This window comes from Aotus nancymaae, unplaced genomic scaffold, assembly GCF_030222135.1.
Source record: "Aotus nancymaae isolate 86718 unplaced genomic scaffold, 86718_ANA_hifiasm-v0.15.2.pri h1tg000036l, whole genome shotgun sequence".
NCBI classification, from domain to species: Eukaryota; Metazoa; Chordata; class Mammalia; order Primates; family Aotidae; genus Aotus; species Aotus nancymaae.
This window is the reverse complement of record NW_026988450.1, coordinates 23,518,782-23,534,862: the sequence shown is the minus strand read 5'-3', so window position 1 is coordinate 23,534,862 and position 16,081 is coordinate 23,518,782. Positions and strand designations below refer to the sequence as shown.

The window sequence follows — 16,081 nt, the reverse complement described above, 5'->3', positions numbered from 1 at the left end:
CTTTATTTCATTTTGTGTTAATACAGAGCGTTATACTTCTTCTTTTTTTTTTTTTTGCTTTGCCATTTAAAAAAATTAATTACACTAAGTTCTTAACATCCTTGTTAGGTTCTTGGAAACCACTGCTTTAAGTGAAATGATATATAACAAAATCGGTTTTACCACAGGCTGATTTATACAAACAAGAATTAAGTTCTTACAACATATTTGTGTTTACAGAAACATCACCAGACTTCTCAATAAAGGCACAAATTGTAATATTAAATATTGATATAAATATAAGCTTACACTTACAATAGTAAGAAAGATTAATAAAACAAGATAATTGTTTACTCAATGTGTGGTGAGTGATGGCAGTCATAGTGTTGGTGGGTTAAAGCAAAGAATGTTTGCAAAGTGAAAATTGTAAGGAGTACTTCCTACCACCACACAATTCAAAAACAATAACAAATATGGTGGGTTCACTGAACTCTTTCGTACTGCATTGTTTATTGTTGTGCATTTGTGAAATGTATTAGTCTTTTCTCACATTGCTATAAAGACATACCTGAGACGGCAATTTATAAAGAAAAGAGGTTTGATTGGCTTATGGTTCTTCAGGCTGTTCAGGATTTTGCTTCTGGGGAGGCCTCAGGAAGCTTACAATCATGGTGGATGGTGAAGGGGAAGCAAGCACGTTTTCACGTGGCCAGCAGGAGAGAGAGAGAGAGCGAGAAAGAGAGCAGGGGAGGTGCTACACACTTTCAAACAGGCAGATCTTGTGAAAACTCTATTAGGAGAACAATAAGGGGGATGTCCGCCCCCATGATTCAATCACCTCCCACCAGACCCCTCCTCTAACACTGAGGATTCTGATTCTACATGAGATTTGGATGCAGATACAGAGCCAAACCATATTATATGATTATCATGCATTTTACAGATTTTAATTTTACATTAACTTACATTCATTTAGTCAGTCATTTTCTAATCCACTTATTCCATTTAAGGATTGAGGTTGATCAGAACCTATCCTAGCAGCTTAGGGAGCAAAGGCAAGAACCAACTCTGGACAGGATGCCATTCCATTTCAGGTCATATGTGTGTGGGTGTACACACACACACACACACACACACACACACACAACATGACACTCACACTGGGACAACTTAGACCTGCCAGTGAACCTAATATGTATATATTTGAAATGTGGGCTGAAACTGAAGGACCTGGAGAAAACCTATGCAGATATGGGCAGAACATGCTAACTCCACATAGACAGTGGCCCCAGGTGGGATTTGATTTTTTTTTCTCTTTAATATTATAACAAAATGATGTTGAACAAAACATTTTTTGAGGACCCACTGAGTATATTTTCTTTTTTTTAACTTTTGTATTTTAATTTCAGGGGTACAAATGTAAGTTTGTCATATAGGTAAACTTGTGTCATAGGGGTTTGTTATACAGATAATTTCATCAACCAGGTATGAAGCCTAGTACCCATTAGTTATTTTTCCTGATCCTCTCCCTCCTTCTACCATCTGCCCTTCAATAGTCTCCAGTGTGTGGTGTTCCCCTCATGTGTTCATGTGTTCTCATTATTTAGGTCCTAGTTATAAGTGAGAACTTGCAGGATTTCATTTTCTGTTCCTGTGTTAGTTTGCCAAGGATAATGGCCTCCAGCTCCGTCCATGTCCCTGCAAAGGACATGATCTCATTCTTTTTTATGGCTGCATAGTCTTCCATGCTGTATGTATACAACATTTTCAACAAACGGTGCTGGGAAAACTAAATATTCCAGGTATCCAAAATATGCTGGTTCTGTTGGCACTCCACGTAAAGCAAGACAAAAATCAGTCCCTTGGGAAGCCCTCTGAAAGACTAAAATGTTGTATGCACATTCCATTCATCTTTACCCCAAGGGAGAAGTTGTGATCTGGAATGTTCTCTCCCAGCACTAAGCTATGCTGACTTAGGGGGCTGGTGTGGGTAAAATGAAATTGTTCTTACATGTTTCAGTGTGGCCGTTCTTGGCTTTGTGCTCATCTGGGGTACTACAACTTCCTAACTGGATTCTGGAATTCTCAGAAAGGTATTTTGGTCTATATATTATTGTTAAATCAGTGTATGAGTGAGCGAATAAGGGCTGAGACTTCTTGTTCTACCATCTTGCTGGTGTCACCCAAGACTTCTTTTTTATTAAACTTTTTATTTTGATGGCCAGGCATGGTAGCTCACGCCTATAATCCCAGTGCTTTGGGAGGCTGAAGTGGGAGCCTAGGAGCTTAAGACCAGCCTGGGCAACATAGCAAGATCCTGTCTCTACAATAAATTTTAAAATAATTAATAAAACTTTTTATTTTGAGAAAATTGTAGATGCACATGCAGTTGTAAGAATTTATACAAGGAGATCCTGTGGACCCTTTGCCTTGTTTATGTCTGGTAACATCTTACAGAATTATAGTACAATATCAAAACTAAGGTATTAATATAAATATGATACAGAACAGTTCTGTCACCCTTATGCTGCTGTGTTATAGCCATACCCTCTCCCCTACCGCCAACCTTGGATCAGGTGGGAATTCTGGTCTCCACATGATCTCCACTGACACCATAGTGAGGTGATCTTGTTCCCACTAGTTCTGATTCTCCTTTATTTCTCTCCTGACACCACTCCAGCAGGGAGGGGTAGGGGCATCCTATTATTGCTAGGTAGGGGTAGAAGTTTAGTGTCCCTACATGGTCTTCACTGACACCACGGGGCTAGGATGAAAGTCCCAGCTGCCTACTCAGTTTTTTCTGACACTACCATATCAGGGAAGTTAGGGAGCCTTGTTACAGTTTTGCAAAGGTGAAAGTCCCCTCTCTGCCTTTGGTACATAGATTAAAGTTGGAGAACAGGGGTTTTTTGTGTGTATACAGGGGTTTTTTGTGTGTATATTTGGCTGGAATAAAGTGTGTTTTGTCTAAATTTTTTTTTGCCATGCTGCTTTTTTCCTGGTTCTAAAAAGTGAATTTATTTTTACAAGGAAATTTAAAAATTGAATAAGTACTTAGTATTTAATTTTTTTATTTTAAAAAATATAATTTTGAGATGGGGGTCTTGCTGTGTTGCCCAGGCTGGTCTCAAACTTCTGAGCTCAAGCAGCCCTTCTGCCGTAGCTTTCCAAAGTATTGATTATAGGTGTGAGCCACTGCACCCAGCCCAGTACTTAATACTTATACAGTTCCAGTTAGTTGTTTTTGTTCATAATATTCTGGAATCTTCCATAAGTTTCTGCATAATATATAGACTAATTTGTAGTAAATTGTTAAATCATAATTAGATCATATAAGGAGAATTGTAAAAGTGTTTTGTGGGTTAAGTTCTTTCATTCTAAGGCTGTGCTTAAGTCTTTCTTTTATGTGAACCTAATATTTGAAGTTGCTTTCTTCCCACAAACAAAATTATGAAAATGGCCAAGTACATTATTTTTACATTTTTCTCGTGGGTGGTTTCACAATGAGAATGTCTGTCTATCTTTTTTAAAGAGACAGTGTGTCCAGGCTGGACTACAGAGATGACATTGTAGCTCACTGTAGCCTTGGACTCCTCTGTTCAAAGGATCCTCCTGCCTCAGCCTCCTGAGTAGCTGGGACTATATGCGCATGCCACCCTGCCCAGCTAAAATTTTAATTTTTTGTGGAGACAGCATCTTGCTTTATAGCCCAGGCTGGTTTTGAATTCATGGCCTCAAGTGATCCTCCTTCCTTGGCCTCCCAACGTGTTGGGATTATAGGGGTAGGCCACTGTACTGGCCTTCATATTTTCTCTTACCGTGAGAGGGAGACTGAGGTTCATTGAGCCTAGAAAATAGGTTTGAAATGAAGAAATGAAGATCAATTATCTTGACAGTTTCTTGTCTCTATCATGGTGTTAGAATATCTCAAGAATCCAAATGCCCAGAGCTTCTTAAATGTGTAGATATAAAGAACAGTAGTTCTTAGTTTGTTGTTGTTTTACTAGTGAAAGGTAGTTATATGTGCTGATTGTAGCCAGACACCTGGATATTGGCCCCAACACCTGCCACTTACTGGCTGTGACTTTAAGCCAGTCATATCACCTGTGTCTCAGGGCCTTCAAGTGTAAAATAGGGATATTTGTAGTCTCTTCTTCTTGGGAGTAATTGTGAGGATTACTAAACTAATATATGCAAAATATTTGGAACAAGCCTGATATCTAGTAAGGACTCTATGAGTTTTAGCTAGAATTATTATTGTTATTGTATTGTGAGCTCTTTGCAGGTATTGACTAGGAAGCGATAGGAATCCTGGCAGAGAAGTACTGTGGTGCAGTGTTTGGAAACTGCTGTGGTAGACATTTCAGTATGTGTTTCTTCCTGCTGAGAGATCAGGTCATTTGTGTCATATGTCAGACTTATATAATCCATTTTTTTGGTGTTTTTCTGTCTTAGGGGAAATCATAACTAATGGAGTTTTTCTGTGAAGAAACATAACTAAGGAGAATGATATTTGTTTTATGAGCAACATTTTAACCCCACTTAAACTAAAAATTGAAGAGGACTTATTATCCTCACAGGCTACTCTGAAACATCATTTTCACTGCAACTATTTTGTCTTACTTGGTAGAAATAGTCACAGTTGTGTCTTTATTGAAAAACTGAGCCTTGAGAAAAATTTCTTCTAAATAAACCAACTAAGCGAAGTCTTCCTTATTACTAAGATGAGTGGTGAATGCACTTCTGGGGAATTCCTGAACTCCCCAATCACTTCCCTGCACTACACTGAGTCATATACAATGTGCACTGCCCTTGTTGTGAAGTCAACCTATTTCAGACTATTTAGGGGCCCTTGGATTACTATTAAAAATCCATGTGCCAGACTGTTCTTTGATTTACATGGCTCATTTTGGGCTCCAGAATCTTCTTGTTAAAGAACATTTCTGACAAAAGTGTAAGTTACTGCATTTGTGTAAGGTTAAAAAAAAAAGATAAATGATGAATTTATTCATTATACCCAGGTTTATATTCTTTATTATTACATACTTTTGATTTTCCTGTTTTAAAAGAAAAAATAACAGCCATGGATTTGAAAACTCTGACTAGCACTTTTCTTTGACTGAGGTACACCAGCTTTCCAGAGGTATTTCCCAGTTCATCATAAATTGATCTTTAAAACATTTTTTAAAAACCTTTATCGTTGTTATTGCTGTTTGTTTTTAGTGTTTTAGGAATATGTGTCATTTACTATTTTGTATTCCTCCTTCTTCCTCTTGGAGGTGTGCTGGATGCTGTGTCATGGAGTGGGATTCTGCCTTTTTGGGGGGCAAGACTGGACTAAGTGCATTTTCCTATTGATACTGTGTTCACCAAAAGACAAATATCTTCCTGAAAAGTTATTTGTCAGTAATTTTATTCATGAACATTCACCAAATTAAGAACCCTTCACATACATCATTATGTTAAACATGGCACACAAAAAAAGACCAATAAAATGCACAAGTTAACAAAAATCAGTGCTTCCGTTCAACTCTAAGTGTAAGAGCAAGGTTAATTTTCACCACTGTTCAAGTTATGCTTTTTGAGCACATTAAAACACATCATTTTATTCATCTGTTCAATAATGACTTTTTTTAATGTCTCTTTTTCTAACTTTATCTTCCAAGAGATTCTAAAACTGATCTTAAGAAGAAACCTCTAACAAATTCTTTGCCTTTTTTTATTTTTTTCATTGTTTTGCTCTTAGCTAACGTTTTTCTCTTTTTAGTTTTTCACGAGAGTTTATTTTAAATTTTGCATTGTTGATTTTTGGTTTCACAAGTAATGTTTATTTGGCTTAAAAATTAGGCAGAACTGGCCGGGCGCGGTGGCTCAAGCCTGTAATCCCAGCACTTTGGGAGGCCGAGGCGGGTGGATCACGAGGTCGAGAGATCGAGACCATCCTGGTCAACATTGTGAAACCCCGTCTCTACTAATACAAAAAAATTAGCTGGGCACGGTGGCGCGTACCTGTAATCCCAGCTACTCAGGAGGCTGAGGCAGGAGAATTGCCTGAACCCAGGAGGCGGAGGTTGCGGTGAGCCGAGATCGCGCCATTGCACTCCAGCCTGGGTAACAAGAGCGAGACTCCGTCTCAAAAAAAAAAAAAAAAAAAAAATTAGGCAGAACTAAGGGTCTGAGGGCCTCAACTGGAAGACCAGATTGGCAGTGAGCTGTGTGAAAAAGAAGAGTGGAGTAACATACAAATACTACCTGTTCCATTGGATCCCAACAACAGGGCAGCAGCAAGGGGGATTTCTGTAGCTCACATCAGTCTGGTACCTAAAGATCATGCCAAGGATACATTCCGTCTGCCCCTGACCTTCAGGAATATGACCATGGTGGTCATGGTGGTCCAGTAGGTTCCCTAGGGTCACATGTACTCTTACTTAATATGTGGCCTCAGCCACCCTAGGAAAGAACAGGGTCCCAGCTATGAGGCCCACACTGCCATCAGGATCTCTCTTGCTTTCAGGTAGCTAAAAGTCAAGCACCCAGAGCCTGGGGAGCCAGGGCCTATGCATTAGGCAAAGACCATGAGCAAAGCTGTTAAGGAGCAGGTATTGCCATTGCCAGCCCTGCTTATCCTCAGGGCTATATGTAGGACTGATGCTGCCGCTAGTCCTTGCCACTTTGGTGTCGCCAGTACCGCTCTGTTCCAGGGTCTCTATACTGAGGGAGAGGCCCAGAGCAGCATAAAACAGTGCTTTTGTGTCAGTGTTTAAAAAATTTTTTTAAGTGTAATAATGATAGACTCACAAGAAGTTGTAAGAATGGTACAGGGAGATTGCATGTACCCAAAACTCAGCTTCTTCCAGTGGTGATGTCTTATATAACTATAGTACATTTTCAAAACCAAGAAATTTCCACAACACAATGAACTAGACTACAGACCTTATTTGGAGCCTACCAATTCTCATACAAATGATTTTTAAAAATCACTATAAGACAGATAATCATGTTGTTGTTCATACTTTTCTCACGTTTCCTGTTTTGAACCAGAAGCCCCTCTTTGTAGTTCTTAAGAATTTTTAATTATAATTTTTTATTGTGAAAAACTTACTGTGGCAAAGTGGGCCTGAGTATTATTGGATATTTGAAAATTTATAAACAGATTTATAGTCTACCATTATTGAGGCATAAATTCAATCTGGCAGTGGAAATATAAAGATTTTTTCAAAGCTTTGCTGTGGGAAATGAAAAGAAATTATTTTATTGTGAAATAGCTATGCTCATTCCAAGGACTTCCAGAGAAACTGGGAGTTCCAGTGGAATGACATTAACCATTTGGATCAGTGTGGTAGCATTATAATTCTTGCTGCATTTGTGTGCCACATTTTAATACCTCTGATACCACTTGCTACTCATAAACATTTATGTTCTTCAGCATCTCTGAAAGAATCATGACATCAGTGATCATTGAAAGACAAGGTTCACTTATAAAACCTTTTAAGAGATCTCCAATTCAAAACTTCCTCTACAACTCTTCAGTAAGAACTGGAGCTCCATAAAGATGCTCTGGGAAGATTTGTGTGCCAGCACATTCATATACCCATCTGAAAGAAGCACAGATCTACTGAGCAAAAACATGTCAAGTGGGCACAATAGCCTGGCATTTCTTATAAGATATCACAGTCCCTGGCAACTTTAGACCTTTAAAATCATGTATGAACTTCACATTCATCAGTGAGATTTTGGTGAGCTCATCTCTGGAACATCTAGGGACAGTCATGACATGGGTCATCCTTGGAGCCAATCTGGGCAACCTCCAGGCCATGAGTTTACTTACTGGATTAAGCCTTAGGGGTTTGGAACTGGGGGGATGATGCATTTAGTTTCCTACCTGTTCTTTTAGGAGGCTGTTTAATGTAATAGTTAAGCATCCAGACTCTAGAGACAGACTGCCTGGAGTCAAATTCTAGCATTGCTGTTTATTATCCATATGACCTTGGGAGAGTTTCATAACTTCTCCATGCTTCAGTTTTTTAAATCTCTAATATAGAAAAATAATAATGCCTGTTTCATATGATTGTTATGGGAATTAAATGAGAAGTAAAGTACTAGAATAGTGCCCATGTTGTATCTGCATTGTAGTGTACCGTGGGTATAGACTGTATGAAATGGGAGCATCAAAGGCAAAATCAGGAACAAAAGATAGATGATGGCAGAATGGGTTCAGGACCTCTTCAGATAAAGGGTGAATGAATATAATGGATGTTATAAGCCCGAGCAAGGGAAGTGTAATGGTTGAAGTGCATGAGCAAAACTGAGGTCAAAGAAGGCACAGACCTAAAGTAGTTACGGGAGAAAAAGTTTATCCTGAGCAGTAACCAAACAAAAATAAATTAACAACAAATTACTGTAGAGTGGCAGTGGTTATTTAGAGTAACTGAAACCTGTTGTGGGAGAAGTGTGGGAGAACAGTCACATCCTATGAATAGAAGTATAAATTGGGATAGTTTTTTGGGAGAAACCTAATTGACAAAATAAATTTAAGATCCTTAAATATGCATACCCTAAATTACTCTTGATTCGACTTTTGAGCTTTATACTATTGAGAAGCAACTTAATTTGCAACAGGAAGATCCTAAGTGAATTACAACCCATCCAAACACTGTTACTGATGTTCAAGTTAAAAGTCATTCAGTTCTTGATCACATAAATCTATGTCTTTATACTATTTCTATGACAGGTCTGTTAGTTGAACTCTGTAGAAAGGAATCTTCTTTATTTGTGAAGAAAAGTGGACTCAGGCTTTACTGTAGAATACGAGAGCCTGAACTCCACGTTCTTATGCTGTGAGGTAATGCCTCTCTTGAGTGCGGAGAGAGCATTTTTGTTGCTTTATAATACTGCTATTGGCAAACCCATTAATGCTGTATAATAACAATATTAAAGTAATGCTGTTAAGTTTCTTGAGTTTTTAAATTGAGTATAGAAGTTAGAGTCCACATTTATTTGTTAAATTAAAATATACGTAATGTTTATGCAGATAGTAAAAAAACAAAAATCAGTAATATGACACTTCATCAAATTGGCAAATTTTTTTACAACTTTATTGAGGTATAATAAACTGCACATAATGTCTACAGTTTAATCAGTCTTGACATTTTCATCTTCCCAGAAGATTTCTCATACCCTTTTGCAATCTGTCACTCCCACCAGCTCCACTCTCCAGGCAACCACTGACCTGCTTTCTGTTACTGTTGATCACTGGCAAAGATTTTTTAATAGTAATATCCAATACCAAAATAGGAAACAAGGTGCTTTCATATATCTCTGTGTGAGTCTGATATTGGTACAACTTCTTTGGAGGGCAATTTATTAGTGTCAAAACCCTAAATATCCTTTCAACTAGCAATTCCACTTCTAACTTGAGGAAATAAATTTTTATGTGAATAAGGATTGAATTACAAGAATGTTCATCACTGTGTTTATAATTGCAAAAAACTGGCAGTAAATTAGATGTCCGATATTATGGAATTGTTTAAAGAAACAGTTCATACATATAATGAAATGTTATGCTTTTAGTATTAGTAGTAGAAGTATATTGTTTTGAAAACAATGACAGGATCATATGATATTCCTATGTTTTTAACTTATTTTTCAGTACACAACAACTAAAAAGTGCATAGATAAAACAGGATTAAAAACATATCTTTAAAGCAAAATGTTTATCTTAAGTTTTTCCAGTACATAATGTTTTCTTGTAAAAAAATTTATTGAAATTTCTTCCTGATTATAAAAAACTAACACATGTTAATGTAGAGAATTTGAAAGCTAACATAAAAAGAATAAAGAAAATGCATAAAATAGGACTGATAGACAGTCATCCCTTGGTATCTGTGAGGAATTGGTTCCAGGAATCCTTATAGATACCAAAATCCACAGATGCTCAAGTCCCTGATAGAAAATGGCATCATATTTGCATATAACCTATGCACGTATTCCAGTATACTTTAAATCCTCTCCAGATTACATAACATCAAATACAATGTAAATGCTATGTAAGTAGTTATTATACTATATTGGTTTTTAAGTTTGTATTGTTTTTTATTGTTTTATTGTTATTTCTTATTGTGTGGGGTTTCCTGATGTTGTTTTTTTGTTGTTGTTGTTTCTCTTTAGAAATATTTTCTATTTGTAGTTGGTTGAATCCAGGGATGTAGGACTCAAGCATGCAGAGGGCTGTCTGTATTATTTTAAGCTATTTAAACTTACAAAACTCTTTTATACTTGAATGGCATCAGAGTAAAGTTCCCTGGACCTTGGCCCCTGCCTGCCTCCACCTTTTGCAGTCCCTACTCTCTGTATGCTCTTGTGGTAAGGCATGCCCTGAGGTTTCCTAGAACACAAATTCTCTAGGTCCCTGCCCTTGCTCCTGCTGGCCATCTGCTATCAGTCCTCTTCTTCCTTGACTATGTTCTCCTCATCCTTTGAAATTTACTGTCATTGTCATCTCCAGCAAGCCTTTGCTGAGCTTTTAGCAGTTCTCCTTTCCCATTCCCACTGCTCTCTCTACCCATCCCTAGTGAGACCCCTATCACATTGTATTATTCATTTTCATTCCTCTCTTGACAGACTGAGCATGACTTGATATCGGGACAGTATTGGTTGGCACAATACCTGGAGCTTAACTAGCACAATAGCAGTTGGAGCTTAACTAAGAGAGTATGTGTATGTGTGTAACCGAACAATAGAAATAAAGATGTGTTGGAATCAAATAGCCTGAAGTATTGGATATATCTGTATGACTGGAGCATGGGATCTTCGTGAAATATTTAGTAGATGAGGATAGAGAGATAAGTAGGAGCCAGATTATTAAGGGCTTCCTAAGTCATCCTAAGGATTTTGGGTCCTATAGCGTAACTGATAAACCAGTGAAAGACCCTTAAGTAAGTGAGTGGTCTAGCCTTGGCAAGATGGTAGAATAGGAAGCCCTGGAGCACAGCAATTTAACTATAAATTTATAGGTGAATTTTCTTTGTCAGAAATCCAGAAATCAGTTAAGAGGCTCCTGTGTGCCAGGTAAGCATGAAACTAGCCAGATCTTAATTGGCATACCCTCATGCCATAATCCCTATCTATAGTGCAGTGCCATGCAATCAGGACGACCGCCCCCTTCCCCCAGCTCCCAGCTTCTTTCTGCCTGGAAGGGGAAAGATGTGTACCATACATCCAATGCCTTAGCTTTTCTGGGGCTACCCAGAGGACTGGTTTCTGTCTGGCCAGTCTCAGAGTGCTGACAGGACATGGCATATTTTAGCAACCCAGGGCCAATGAAAACAGAGGTGGGTGGTGGTGGTGGTCACCATAACCATCCCCTCCTCAGCCCAGCACAAAGCTAATAGTTGAAAAGCTCCAGCGTTCAGCTTTTTCCTGGAGAGGCAAAGAGGTGCACTATGTATCCAATGACCCAGCTTATCTGGGAGTTGCCTGAAGACTTGGCTTCAGTCTTGCTTGTCTCAAAGCTCTGAGCCCCAGGCTCACTCCTCTTGATTTCAGAATCTGTCCATGGCCTGGCTTAAATTAATGCACTAGATAATCCCTAGAATGGTCAGATTCTTGAGATGTTTGAGCAACATGATAACTACTTGATTATTAGTAAATCAGAGATGGTTGCCAGGAGTCTAGGTTGGGTCATGTGTAGTCTCATGGTGGTATGAGCAAAGCAAGTTAGGGAGAGTGCTAATTTAGAGATGATACCCTATTGTTTTTTTAAGGTGTTCGTGAGTTAGAGTTGTCTGTGGGACATCCTTGTGGAGGTGAGAGGACCACTAGGCTATTGAATACCTGCATTTGTAGCTCCAAATAAATTTGGATGGATTCAGCTTTCATTTTACCTGGTGTGCCTCAGTTGCTATACATGTTGAGGTTTCATGCCTCTTTTATGAGATATAAAATATTAAAATGCAGGGTAAAGACACTGCAGATTCCCAATTTTCTCCCCCATTGTAATTCCACACATCAGTTTGCCGTGTCCCTATAGCTTCCCTACTACACACAAGTCCCAATGAAACCACTTTTTTTGATTTTTTTAAACTTGTAATTTTAGGAAAATTGAAACAACATTATTCACCTTTTAATAGAAGCTACAAATGCCTCTACAGTATGACAAAGGTATTTGATTGGCAGTGTTTCGCATTTCTTTGTTACTATACCAAGTAAAGCCATTGAGTTAATAATGCTATAACATGTTTCTATCTTAATTATTTTAAGTGCAATAACAGTATTCCTTCATTTTATTTATAGCTCCAAAAGGAATTCTTCATTTGTCTCCTGATGTTTATCAAGAGATGGAAGCCAGCCGCCACAAAGTAATCTCTGGCACTACTCTAGGCTATTTGTCACCCAAAGATATGAACCAACCTTCAAGCTCTTTCTTCAGTATATCTCCCACATCGAATAGTTCAGCTACAATTGCCAGGGAACTCCTTATGAATGGAACATCTTCTATAGCTGAAGCCATAGGTTTAAAAGGAAGTTCTCCTACTCCCCCTTGTTCTCCAGTACAACCTTCAAAACAACTGGAATATTTAGCAAGGATTCAAGGCTTTCAGGTATGAATTACAAGCAAAAACAAAAACAAAACAATTCATTAGCCTCAGATCCTTCATCTCTATCCATCACAAGGCTCATTCTTGCCTGCTAGTGTGGCCTACATGCCACTTACATTTTAAGTTATTTAGGAACACAAAGGACAAATGAAAAAAATAGCCATATGCACATGCCTCATTTTCTCTTATTTTTGTTCTATCTAGTAATTCTTTTGCTGCCTTTTCTCCATTTTCCTTATTTTTCTTTTATAAACATTTCTCATATTCTTCACTGTCTTCCATTTGGTCTTGATTAGGTGCATCTATCTATTCACTCTGTCTTCCACAAACAAAAATTCTGCCTTCAGACATTTGGTGTTAGTGTTTCACACTCAGTTCTCTCTCTTTTTATGTAAGGATTGAGTTTTTTTTTAATGATGATTTTACTTTTTAGCAGTTTTGAATTTTGCATTCTGTTGCTAGTATTGATTCAGGTACACCATTAAGATACAACACTCTAGAAGTCTGTTACCTTAGGAGTTAATTAAACATGGTATTTGAAGAATAATGAAATGCTTTATAGTTGTTTGAGGCATAACAATGTGTATTTGTTTTACTGGATCATATTTTGAACTGACTAGGGAGGGTAGCACCTGCTTCAGATGGTACCAACAATTCTATTTCACTGGGTAGTCTAAAACTAGCATATAGTTTAACTTAACTTGTTGTGTTTGTGAATTTAGGGATGGAAACTTTTTTCCCTCTATTTATTCTTTGTTTCCTTTTGGGAAAAAACCCACAAAAATCAACACTCCTTTATAGATACATCAGAGCTTTTAAAAGAATTGTTAACTCTAGGAAGGGGAAATATCTGTGTCCTGATTTCTTAGTTGCCTTGAAAATCATGTACTGAACTGTAACCGCTAACTTGACTGGATGAACTACAGTTTGCTTGTGTGTAGAGAGTGTATTGCTTCCTCAGATTTCACTGTTTTCATCTTTTTTTCCATCTTAGTCTTTATTCCTTAAGACCAAAAACTGTAATATCCTTTAGAAATGCTCTACAAGATCTGTATTGTGTAGAATGATCATGTATTTATAAAAATTTTACAAGTTTAGATTATAAAATGAAAAAAAGATCATGTGTTTGGGGGGTATTTTGCATGTTTGGATTTTTTTCCCCCCTTCACCAAACCCTTCTGATTCTTTCAAACTATTGCCAGGTAGTTGTTAGTGTTTTTAATTGGACTATTAATATGAACTTAAAGAAGCTGTTACGAATTATTGGCTCTGTCATCTGAAATTTTAACCACTTAATTTAAAGTTATAATTTTAGAGTTTGTTTTTGTTGTTTTACCTTAAGAAACACAATAAATCACTGTTTAAAAAAAGATCTCGATTTATATAAAGTACTGGGAAAAAACCTAAGTAATTTTTAGTTCTATCTATAATCTGCATAGGATGAATTAGAAATAAATTGTGATGAAAAGAAATCCACTGCTTATTTATGAATCTAGTCATGTAGAAATGTCTGAGAGTAACACTGTATTATAGAAACAAAGCACAAATTTCATTCAAGCTCTGAATTGGTCTTTTGCTTGGAGCTGTTGTTACCATAGATGTAATTGTGCTGCCAGAACTTCTTAATTTCTTAAATTTATTTTTATTTGTTAGTTCTTGGCAATGACAATAATTATAATTTTAACGTATCTTCACTGTAGTCAACACAGAGTCTGCTTCCCTCATTATTGCATTGCCTAGGCCTTTTTAAAAAGCTTATGCTGACATGATATACTCTTATTATGGACACGTTACACGTTTCCTAATCTGTGTATTGTGATTTTTACATACTAATGACTATAAACAGATGGTTTTAAAATATTACTGTGCTTTTTCGGTTGAATGAGCTGGTATTCATGTGAAATACTATGTCACTGATGGACCACCACCTGCAGCTAAGCAGTGAGCAGAATCTCTGGGAAATGGCTTAGTCCAGCCGCATGTATAGCCCATCTTCATAATGTCGCAGCAAAAGATTCTTTGTGGTTAAGAGTTTTAAAGCCTATTTCTTTATAGGTGACTCTCTTAGGCATATTTACCTGGTAGAAAAACATGTAGATTGTTTCTATTACTTAAATGTTTTAATTGGACTGTAGTTTAGAAATTATAGGACCAGCTTGTTACAGATTATATGCAATATATTCTGTTACTTTTATTTCTGGAACTTAAAAACAATAAATTCTTTTTCTGTGTTTCTAGGTTAGAACTTTTTTACTTTATTGCACACTGAACAGATATTATTGGTTATTGAATATTTTGTAAACCCTTCCTTGGCTTTCCTTACCCATTGCAATTTGATTTAAGCCTACTAGAGCCATTGTATGTGACAGCTGTATTGTATTACAAAGTAAAAATATGTGAGTGTATTGAAAACAAAGTTGTTTTAACCTTTAATTTTGTTTCATCACCCAGTCTTTAATTTGAATTTTTAAATTACAAAAAGCTACTTTGCTCAACTGACTGTAGGTATTCAAGCTCAAATCCTTTCTTTTAAATCTACAAAATACATAAAACTATTATACAATTAAAGTTATTAATAAAATTGACTTAACAGAGCAGAATGTGACCGAACACTTACACATTCTCAGCAGTTCTTTTATTCTTGTTTGGTCTCACCTAAAGTTTTTATCATATTTTTGAATCGAACCTTTTAGATCTCTGTCAGAAATGAATGTTTATTTCTTTCAAGTTTTATCAAGTATTAATACATTTTATTTACCTTCTTTTAAATGTTTTATTCAGTAGTTCCGTGAACTTCAGACTTTGTTATTCAGCCTAATCTTATGCTTCTATAACTTCTACACATTTTATAAAAACTCATTCAAACTTGTAGTCCTACCATAGTGTTTCAGGGTTCCTTGTTGTGTACGCTTTTATTATAATGCCAAAATGTTTCAAAATCATTCAGTTTTTTTTTAAAGAAAATTATTATGCAAAAGACACTCTTGAAATACTGTGCATTTGAACTGAAGTGAAAGAATTTGTTTCATGTTGTACTTTACATTATTCTAAGTTTTCACATCTTTAATATGCTTTTATATGCTAATTATATTAGAAATCTCTTTATAACTAAATGCAAGTGGTTTCTTTGTTTTAATTAGTCGTTAAAAACTAGTTTGGAAATGAAAGTGGATTATTTTAGTAAATCATCCCTTCTAGATGGATTTCATTTCAGTTTGCTATTCTGTGCCTCTCCTGTGAGCATCATCCACTGAAACAGTGTTGTTTGTGAAAACTTCAAAGTATATAACACGCTAGTTTTTTTCCTCACACAAATAATATAAAGAAGCACTTGGTGTTTTACTTAAACTGTGATTAGTTAATTTAGCAAAATCAAGGAGTGTTTTATGGAGGGGCATTTCATTATTGTATTATAATCATGCCACTTCTAGCAAGATGAGAATGTCTACTTAAATTAAAATCTTCCTTTTCAAATATAATTCATGCTTAATACATTTCAACTGATG

General features: G+C 36.6%; 1 protein-coding gene across 18 annotated transcripts in view; it reads left to right on the top strand.

Annotated features, from left to right (window-relative positions):
• The window catches only part of STAU2 (staufen double-stranded RNA binding protein 2), a 355,158-nt gene that overhangs the window by 206,439 nt on the left and 132,638 nt on the right, over positions 1 to 16,081 (top strand). For 17 of the 18 annotated variants that reach the window (XM_021672674.2, XM_064384279.1, XM_064384278.1 and 14 more), the window contains one exon: positions 12,271 to 12,578. In XM_021672674.2, the coding sequence (XP_021528349.2) occupies positions 12,271 to 12,578 (308 nt within the window). Of the gene's footprint in view, positions 1 to 12,270; positions 16,070 to 16,081 lie in introns of those variants that run through there. The other variant, XM_064384282.1, reaches the window with a different exon arrangement.